This window comes from Orycteropus afer, unplaced genomic scaffold (genome assembly GCF_000298275.1).
Source record: "Orycteropus afer afer isolate SDZICR_OR568_19922 unplaced genomic scaffold, OryAfe1.0 scaffold00732, whole genome shotgun sequence".
Lineage (NCBI taxonomy): Eukaryota > Metazoa > Chordata > Mammalia > Tubulidentata > Orycteropodidae > Orycteropus > Orycteropus afer.
The window spans coordinates 240926-251599 of NW_006922319.1; the positions used below are offsets into that span (position 1 = coordinate 240926).

Here is a 10674-nt window from a genome sequence, read left to right on the forward strand (position 1 = left end):
GAACTGCCAACACTTCACTTAGCAACCAAGTGCTTAACCACTGTGCCACCATGGCCCCTTGGTTAGACTATATCCCAAATGGAATCTACTGCTATTGAGTCAATGTCGACTCCTAGTGACCCTCTAAGGATAGCAAAGAACTGCGCCATAGGGTTTCCAAGGTTGTAAATCCTCTCAGAACCTGATTGCCACATCTTTCTCCATGGAACAGCTCATGGGTTTGAACTGCCAATCTTCTGGTTAGCAGTTAAATGCCTTATAGGCACTACACCACCAGAGCTCCTTCTATCTTGTTCAGGCTAATGTTATTTGGGGATCTTCCATTACACATGGTGACTGGAGACTGACCTTTGAGTTATTCTGGATGGAGTCAATCAGTAAAGACAACTTCTTCTGCAGCTCCTGCAAATCCTTTGAGATACTCGAGGGCTCCTCTTTTGCCATCCTGACACCCACTTTAGTCTCCTTGAGGAATTGATTCTTCTACCAGTTTGTTTACTGGTGTAGGGCACAGTCAACGTCACATGTCATCTGGCTCTTGCTGTCACTACAAGAGACAAAAGAAGTTGCTTAAATCATTAATGGTTTCCAATTCTTCAAGAAGAATTGCTTCTATCCTCACACATTGCTGCTGGTAGATGTGCCTCTGGAGGGTAACTTGGCAATATCTATCAAAATTTCAAAATACACCCCCTTGGATCCAGCATTTCATTTTCCAGGAAACTGAAGGAAAAAATCAAACAGGTAGATCAAAATATACCAAAAAGATGTGCATTGCACCTCTATTTATAATAAACACTGGAAAGAAGCTATAGGAAATTGGTTGACTAAATTAGAACGAATTCATAGAATGGAATATTGTATAGTCATTGAAAGGACAACGTGTTTAGTTATATGGGGCATGAGATGCTCATAATACGTGAAAGCAAATAGATGTACATTATACATTTTGTTGCATATGTATTTTTATAAGGAGCTCTGATGGTGCAGTGCCTAAGGCATTTGACTGCTACCCAGAAGGTTGGTGGTTCAAATCTACCAGCCACTCTGTGGAAGGCAGACAGGGAAATCTACTTCCATAAGGATTTACCTCCTCGGAAACCCAATGGGGGCTGCTATGAGTCAGAATTAACTTGATGGCAATGTGTTTGGTTTTTGGTTTTGATTCCCATGAACTTGGGATAGAAACAGAAACAGATCTAGAAGGATATACAACAAAACGTTAACAGTATTATCTCTGAGAGCTTATGTTTATTCTTAAGGCTGACAAAATGCTGAAAAGCACAAAGAAAAAAGCAAGAAAGCTGAACACGCTATCTCAAGTGCCAGTGCTTGTTTGTGGCCAATTTCTCTTCTTTATTTACTGCCCATCACTGTGCAGGCTGCCTCCCAGTTACACTGTGCCCTAAATCAGTCTCTATTTACACATGTGTGTAGGCCTCTGGCCCAAGCAGCCCTTGCCACTGTGATATTCTCAGGCTAAACAGCCTGGAATTTCCAGAACTATCCCAACCTCACATAATTATTGATTTATTTTTTCAATAAAAAGTAATTTGTTAAACTAGGCATCTATTCTTAAAAAAAAAACCAAAAAACCCTGTGAGATGTTCATATGAACAAACATCCCATTCTTACATATTCCATATTTCCCAGAGTGACAGCTGTAAGGCTGAACCCAGTCTTACAGCCTCTTGTGTTTGTCCTTCCAACTGACCTTCTAGTCCTATAATAACACCAGTTGTCATGCAGTTTTTCAGACTCTTCACATGCCTAAATGTTTAGGTCACAGTGACCAAAATGAACTGAGACATGCTCACATTTACTCACATACTGAATATTCCTTACGCTAGTTATGTGAGTCCAGGAAAAAAAAAAGTACAAATACCTACAAGGGTGTGGTATGGCCAGTAAAGTACATTTTAATCCCCTCAACTAGAGGCTACCTGCTACAATCCCTTTTGTAAAACAAGAAACCCTTTGCTTGGAAGGGAGGACTAACCTCTCACCCCTCACCTCCACATGTTGTCTTTGGAGCTGCAGCTGGTGGAGGTCCTGTCCCCAGGGCTGGGCTCCCATAATCTCATCTCTGCAGCAGGCAGAAACAAGCCCAGCTGCCCTGCCAGGTCCCTGGGAAACCCAAGCGCCACACAGACTGGTTCGGGGAGTCCCATAGGGGTGAGCGTGGGGGGAATGCCACCAGCCACTCGGGTCAAAGCCCCCATCCGGCCACCAACCCCAAAGTCTCAATTGTCTCAAAAACTCACTTCTCAGAGGGGCCTCCCCAAGCACAAAGATGCCTCCGGAGGAGGAAGGAAGTTAATCCCTGCGCAACTGAGAGCTGCCTACTTCATCTGCGCCTCCCAGGCTGAACCACGTGAACACTTACCGCCCTGCCCCTCTCCTTCTAAGTCCCCAAATAAAACATTCTGCCTCTCCCACCGTCGCCCTCTCGGGTGCAAACGGCTATCTCCAACGTTCCACGGACCAACGGTTGCGGGGAGGGCACTGCAGGGCGCCTCAGGTCTCCCCTAGGTCTATCCCTCCCCACCTGGTTCCAATCTCTCAACTCCCTAGGGCGGGGAGGGGAGCACCCCATTTCTGGGCATCCAAGTGGGATAGAAGGGAGTAGGATGCAGGTGGAGATTGAGAGATAGGGGATGGGGGGTGAGTGTCAAGAGTAATTGGAAAGGAGAATAATCCACTTTTGGCGCTCGGAGCTCCTCTCCTCTTTGCAGTGACAGGGGAGGGGGCAGTTTCGGTGGAGAAGAGGAATACGTTCCGGTGGGAGGAAGGACACCCATTTTCTCTAATTATAGGGAGAGGATTTGGAGACCGGACGTCTCCCCAACAAGATTTCCCACGACAGGGCAGGGTTTCGAGGGTGGGGTGGGGCTGGCATCCCTTTTACCAAACCAAGTCGTAAAGGGTGGGGCGCGTGGGCCCAGTCTCCCCGTCCCAGAGACTCCGGAGGGAAGAGATAATCCTTATTACTAGACAGGGTAGGAGCTCTGGTAGCGTAGTGGCTAAGGCATTTGACTGCTAACCAGAAGGCTGGCAGTTGAAACCCACCAGCCACTCCTCGGAAGGAAGATGGGGCAACCTACTTCCGTAGTGATACTGCCTCGGAAACCCAAGGAGGGGTCGCTATGAGTCGGTTTGGACTCGACTGCTCATAACAACAACACTAGACAGGGAATACAGAGCTAAGGCGAGGGGCACTCGGCTGCCCTCCCCGGCTCCGGCTCCCGCGCTCCACTATTTCCTCTGCCCGGGCATCCTGGACCCCCGTCCCCACGCTCGCACTCTCACCTCGTCCGGAGGCCCGGTGGTGACCAGCCCATACGCAGCCCCTACCGCAGGCGGAGCGGTGGGAAGCAGAGCCGGAGCAGGAAGAGACGCGCCGGCAGGAGGGCGGGCGCGGAGGGGGCGAGCCGGCGTCCTTCTCGCGTTGCCGCATTCCCCGCCCCTCGGCGGATGGCAACGCCTCGCGGCTGCGCTCACCTACGCTCTGCCCTCCAGGCCAGAAGGATAGGGCAGACGCGCCAACCGGCAGCGCCCGGCGTTGGGAAGTGCTCTCGGAGGTACCCAGACCAATTCGAGAAGTTTACAGATGAGAAAACAAGCTCAGAGGGAGTCCCCAGGCGGGCTGTCTCTGAGACAGGTGGACTGGCAGCTGACAATGGGTTTTCATAGAGTTTTAGGGCCTTCCCTGCCTAAATATCCAGAACCAACTCTTCTGGAAGCATCTCTGGAGCTCAGGACCTACGTGATAAGGTATGACCCAGACTTAACGGTTTTAACTCGTTAGATGCAAATGCCATGAGCCAGTGAGATCCTTCGAGATGGATTAGATTGTTTATCCGTTATGCAGGCATGTTGTTGTTAGGAGCTGTGGAGTCTGTTCTGACTCATGGGGACCCACTCATTGTACAACAGAAGACACTGCCCGGGCCTGCGCCAATCTCACAATCACTGAACTGCTTCCGCCCATTGTTGCAGCCACTGTGTCACTCCATCTCCTTGAGGGTCTTCCTAACTTTTGCTGATGATTACCTTTACCAAGCATGATATTCTTCTCCAGGGACTTGTCCGTCCTGACAACATGACCAAAGTTAGAGAGGCCAAGCATACCTCGGAGATACTGTGATTGGATTCCAGACCACCAAAATAAAGCCATTATTGCAGTAAAGCCAGTAACACATTTTTTTGGTTTCCCAGTGAATGTAAAAGTATGCTTACACTATGCTGTGGTCTGTTAAGTGTTCAATAGCATTATGAAAAAGTTTGAAATATTGTGAGAATTTAAAAAATTACACAGAGACACGAAGTGATTGCATGGTATTGGAAAAGTGATGCCAATGGACTTGACGCAGGGATGCCACAATCATCGATTTGTTTAAAAAAATGCATTATCTGGAAGAACAATAAAGTGAATTGCAATAAAATGAGGTATGTCTGTGCATGTGAAAAAGTCAAGGGCCTGGTGGCACAGTGATTAAGCACTTGGCTTTTAACCAAATGGTCAACAGTTCCAGCCCAATAGTTGCTCTGCAAGAGAAAAGACAGACTTGGCTATCTCCTCTGTAAAGATTATAGCCTGAAAACCCTATGGGAAGTTCTACTCTGTCCTATTGGGTCACTGTGGAATAGACTGGACAGCACACAACAATAGACTTAAATCACACTAAATTTCAGGTCACTGCATGGTGCAAATGCTTAAGCGCTAGACTATCATGCATGATAAGGTATGACCCTGACTTAATGGTTTTAACTTGTTGGATGCAAATGCCGTGAGTCAGTGAGGTCTTTGGAGATGGATTAGATTATTTCTCCGTTATGCAGGCATGTTGTTGTTGTTAGGTGCTGTGGAGTCTGTTCTGACTGAAAGTTGGCAGTTTGAACTTACCCAGAGGCACCTTGCAAGATAGGCCTGGCAATATGGTTCTGAAAACTCTATGAGCAGTTCTTTTCTGCAAACATGGAGTCACCATGAGTCAGAATCGACTTGATGGCAATTAACAACAACAAATTTCAGATGGAAGAGTGTCTCCTACTTACACACATATATACATACATACTGAGCACTTTTTTTTTTTAACGTTTTATTATGATTTGGGTGAAATTTTACAAAGCAGATTTGTTTTCCATTCAATGGTTCATACACATTTTGTTTTATGACACTAATTATAATCCCCATAATGTAACGGCTCTCCTCCCACTTCCTCCCTGTAGTTACCCTTTCCCTGTGTCCTTCTTGCCTATGCATTCCTGCTTCCATAGCTTTCTCCCCGTGTAAATACTGCCCTTCTGATCTCCCATAGTTGACTGTTCTAAGGGGTGCATCTCCCTAATGCAGTTGTTTAGTTTGTAGGCCTGTCTGTTATTTGGCTGAAAGACACGAGAGTGAGTCCATTTCCAAGCTCAAAGGATGACTAGGGCCCATAGTCTTGGGGGTTTCACCAGTTTCTATCTGACCAGTAATCCTGCTCTTTTTAAATTTCTTTCGACATTCTTCTCCCACTCTTCCAAGATCTCCTATTGTGATCTCTTTCTGAATACTTGGCAGTGATAACCAGGTCCCATCTAGTTTTTCTGGTCTGAGGGTCATATAAGCTGAGCTTCTCATGGTCTATTAGTTCTTTGGATTGTTCCCATATGTCTTTCATTTTCTTCACTCTTCTTTGCTTTGTATAAGGAGAGACCGATAATTGCATCTTAGAGGGCTGCTCACAAGCTTTTAAGATCCCAGTCACTGCCTACCAAAGTAGGATATAGAAGTGTTTGTTTGTACTGTGTTGTGCCAGTTGAGCTTGATGTCCCTGTCACTATGGTCCTGAGCCCACAGACCCAGTGACTCACTCTCTCAAGGTGCTTAGTGTACCTAAGACGTTAACTTTGTGCCCTGTTGGCTCTGTACTACATGTGGTCATTTTTATACCACATGCAAATAGACATGTAAGATCATCATCTGCCCAGCCTATGTATGGTCATGAGTATATTCCCATCCACCTACCCATACCTGATCATCTTGCCTGTCTACCTAGGTATCCACCCACAGATTAGTGTTTGCTATTACTGATAAGGCACTATTGTGTATGTACAAGTATTTACCTTTATAGTTTGTACCTCTTGTGCACCTCTCCATGTCTTCCTTTTTCTTAGTGATATTGTGCTGGTCACATGCTTTTGTTATATTGCCTTTCTCTTCACACAAATCAACATGTCTCTTTATTGGCCAGCATTTTTTCCTCCCCTCTCCTCACATCCATGGTAACCAACAAAGAAAATTTCCTTCCATGTATAAAACTTTCCTTAATTTTTGTAATAATGGACCCATACAGTATTTGTCCTTCTGTGATTGAGTTATTTCACTCAGCATAATGTCCTCCAAGTTCATCCATGTTATAAGGTGATTAGTGTACTCTTCATTATTCTTTAATGTTGCATGGTATTCCATTGTGTGTATGCATCATAGTTTGGTTATCCACTCATCTGTTGATGGGCACTAGGTTGTTTCCATCTCTTTGCTATAGTGAATAGTGCTGCAGTGAACATGGGTGTACATATATCTATTTATGCCCTGGGTCTCACTTCTGTAGGATATTTTCCTAATAGTGGGATTGCTGGATAAATGGTATTTTTATTTCCAACCTTTTAAGGTAGTGCCATACTATTTTCCACAGGGGTTGTACCATTTTATAGTTCCACCAGCAGTGTATGACAGTTCCAATCTCTGCACACCCTTGTCAGCATTTGTTGTTTTCTGTCTTGTTGAACTTTGCTGTTATTGCTGGGGTGAGATGAATCTCATTGTTGTTTTGATTTATATCTCCCTAACTCACTGAGATGTTTCAACAAATGGATGTACTTATGCCAAGAAGTTTGATAGACAGATACCTGGCCAACTGACTGGAATACATCCATATTTGTGCTCATTCCACAGAAAGGTGATCCAACCAAATGTGGAAATTATCAAACAATATCATTAATATCACACACAAGTAAAATTTTGCTGGAAATAATTCAAAAACAGTTGTAGCAGTATACTGGCAGGGAACTTCCCAAAATGCAAGCTGGATTCAGAAGAGGATATGGAATGAGGGATATCATTGCTGATATCAGATGGATATTGGCTGAAAGCAAAAAATATCAGAAAGATGTTTACCTGTGTTTTATTGACTGTATAAAAGTATTAGACTGTGTGGATCATAATAAATTATGGAAAATATTGCAAAGAATGGGAATTCCAGAACACTTAATTGTGCTCACGATGTACTTGTACATGTAGACCAAGAGGATGCCATTCGAACAGAACAAGGGGATATTGCATGGTTTAAAATCAGGAAGGGTATATGTCAGTATTGTATCTTTTCACCATACTTACTCAATCTGTATGCTGAGCAAATAATACGAGAAGCCAGACTATATGAAGAAGAATGTGGCATCAGGGTTGGGGGAAGACTCATTAACGACCTGTAATATGTAGATGATACAACCTTGCTTGCTGAAAGTGAAGATGACTTGAAGTACTTACTGATTAAGATCAAAGACCACAGTCTTCAGTATGGATAACAGTTCAAGATGAAGAAAAATAAATCCTCACAACCAGACCAGTAAGCAACATCATGCTAAATGGAGAAAAGATTGAAGTTGTCAGGGATTTCATTTTATTTCAATCTACAGTCACATTTATGGAAATAGCAGCCAAGAAATAAGATGTTGCATTGTACTGGGTAAATATGCTGCAGAGAACCTCTTTAACCAGAACTAGATGGTTCCTGGCTACCAATGCCAACCACTCAGAAAGGGATCAAAACTGGAGATCCTGGGTAGAGTGGGAAGAAAAATGTGGGACAAAATTCAAAAAGACAAAAATGACCAGAATTACTGGTTGAATGAAGACTGGTGGAACCCCTGAGACTATGGCCCCGGGTTACCCTTTGGGCCTAGAAATGGACTCACTTTCATGGATTATCTCTCAGCCCAACAGTAGAAAGACCTACATGCAGAACACCTACCCTAGGGCAATGCACCCACTTACTCTAGGGAGATGCCCCCCTTAGATCAGTCAGCCATGAGACAACAGAGGGGCAGCATTCACGTAGAGGGAAAGCTGGACAGACAGGAATGCATGGTTAAGAAGGGCACAGGAAGGGGGTGGTCACAGGAAGGGAAAAGGAGGGAAGGGGAGTATTTTATGGTTGGGGATGGTCATCAAGGCCATGAAGTCAAATGTGCATGAACTATTGGATGTAAAGCAAATTTGCTTTGTAAGTTTGCACCCAAAGCACAATTAAAAAAAAAATTAAGTAAATAAAGTGTTAAGAAGCAAAGATGTCACTTTGAAGACTGTTGTTGTTGTTAAGTGCTGTCAGGTCGTCTCTGACTCATAGAGACTCCACGAATAGCAGAACAAAACACTGCCTGGTCCACGATCCTTGATATCCTTGAGCCCATCGCTGCAGCCACTGTGTCAATCCATCTCATTAAGAGCCTTCTCTCCTCTGTTGAGCCTCCTCCACCTTACCACTTAATCTTCTTCAGGGAATGATCCCTTCTGACAGCCTGACCAAAGTAGGTGAGATGAAGTCTGGCCATTCTTGCTCCCAAGGAGCATTCCAGCTGCACTTCTCCAGGACAGATTTGTTAGATCTTTTAGCAGTCCATTGTACTTTCAGCATTCTTTGCCAGCACCACAACTCAAAAGCATCAACTGTTTTTCAGTCTTCCTTATTCATTGTCCAGCTCTCACATGCATATGAGGCAATTGAAAATACCATGGCTTCTGTCAGGCACACCTTGAAAGAGGTCCTTTGCAGCCGATTGGCCCAGTGCTATATGTCGTCTGATGTCCTGACTGCTGCTTCCATTGCCGTCAGTTGTGGAACCAAGCAATATGAAGTGTTTGACAACTTCAGTCTTTCCTCCATTTATTGCAATGCTGCTTATAGGTCCACTTGTGAGGATTTTTGTTTTCTTTATATTGCGATGTAATCCATACTGCAGACTGTAGTCTTCAGTCTTCATCAGTAAGTGCTCCAAGCCATCCTCACTTTCAACAAGCAAAGTTGTGTTGTCAGCATATTGCAGGTTGTTAATGATTCTTCCTCCAATCCTGATGCCATGTTCTTCTTCATATAGTCCAGCTTCTCGGGTTATTTGCTCAGTGTACAGATTGAACAAGTATGGTGAAAGGATACAACCCCTTCTTAATTTTAAATCATGTAGTGTCTCCTTGTTATGTTTGAATGACAGCCTCCTGATCTATATACAGGTTCCTCATGAGTACAATTAAGTGTTCTGGAATTCCTATTTTTCTCAATGTTACCTAAAATTTTTTATGATCCACACAATCAAATACTTTTGCATAGTCAATAAAATACAAGTAAACATCTTTCTGGTAATCTTTGCTTTGAGCCAAGATCCATCTGACATCAGCAATGGTTTCTCTCATTCTATGTCCTCTTCTGAATCCAGCTTGCATTTCCGGAAGTTCTCTGTCAATATACTGCTAATTATTTTTTAATTATCTTCACTCAGATTTTACTTGCATGTGATATTGATGATATTGTTTGATAATTTCCACATTCTGTGAGATCACCTTTCTTTGGATTGGGTACAAATACAGATCTCTTCCAGTCAGGTGGTCAGGTAGCTGTCTTCCACATCTCTTGGCATAACCGAGTGAGTGCCTCCAGTGGGGCATCTGTTTGTTAAAACATCTCAGTGGGTATTCCGTCAATTCCTGGAGCCTTGTTTTTTGCCACTAACTTCAATGCAGATTCAACTTCTTCCTTCAGTACCATTGGTTCTTGATCATATGCCACCTCCTGAAACGGATGAGCATCGACCAGTTCTTTTTGGTACAGTGACTCTGTGTATTCCTTCCATCTTCTTTTGATGTTTCCTGCATCATTCAGTATTTTGCCCATAGAATCTTTCGATATTACTACTCGAGGCTTGAATTTTTTCTTCAATTCTTTCAGAATGAGAAATGCTGAGCGTGTTCTTCCCTTTTGTCTTTTGATACTGAAGTGTTGAAGTTTTCTACAAATTTTAGAGATAAGTCCCTTATCTCATAGGTTATTGCCAAATATTTTTTTCCCAATCTGTAGGTTCTCTTTTTACTCTTTTGAGGAAGTCTTTTAAAGCGTACAAGAATTTAATTTTTAGAATGTCCCAGTCATCTAGTTTCTCTTTTGCTGCCTTGCATTTTGGATTATGCTTGATAGGCTATTTATGCCATAAGTTAGCACCCATAAGTTTGCCCCTGTTTATCTTTGATGAACTTTATTGGGTTTTACATTTTACATCTTTGATACATTCTGAGTTTCTTTTTGTATATGGTATGAGGTATGGATCTTGTTTCATTTTTCTACAAATGGATATCCAATTTTGCCAGCACAATTTGTTAAAGAATCTGTGTCTTCTTAAATGGTTTTTGGCATTTTGTCAAAGATCAGGTATGGGTCTATTTCTGGATTCTCAATTCTGTTGCACTAGTTTGTATGTCTGATCTTGGAGCTCTGGTGGCATAGTACCTAAGACATTTGACTGGCATTTGCAGGCTAGTGGTTCAAACCCACCAGCCACTCCTCGGAAGGAAGATTGGACAATCCATTTCTGTAGAGATACTGCCTCGGAAACCTGAGGAGTGTTCGTTGTGAGTCAAAT

At 43.5% G+C, this 10674-nt stretch overlaps 2 protein-coding genes across 2 annotated transcripts in view; one reads left to right on the forward strand and one right to left on the reverse strand.

The window, feature by feature from the left end:
- The window catches only part of LDAF1 (lipid droplet assembly factor 1), an 18647-nt gene extending 18188 nt beyond the window's left edge, over window positions 1-459 (reverse strand). Inside the window, exon 1 of the mRNA XM_007957342.2 lies at window positions 349-459. Within this exon, the coding sequence (XP_007955533.1) occupies window positions 349-444 (96 nt within the window). The 5' untranslated portion in view covers window positions 445-459. The remainder of the gene's footprint in view (window positions 1-348) is intronic.
- A 2171-nt stretch (window positions 460-2630) lies between these two features.
- DNAH3 (dynein axonemal heavy chain 3) overlaps window positions 2631-10674 on the forward strand; it is a 308795-nt gene continuing 300751 nt past the window's right edge. Inside the window, exons 1-2 of the mRNA XM_042783203.1 lie at window positions 2631-2636; window positions 3360-3581. Coding sequence (XP_042639137.1) covers window positions 2631-2636; window positions 3360-3581 — 228 coding nt within the window. The remainder of the gene's footprint in view (window positions 2637-3359; window positions 3582-10674) is intronic.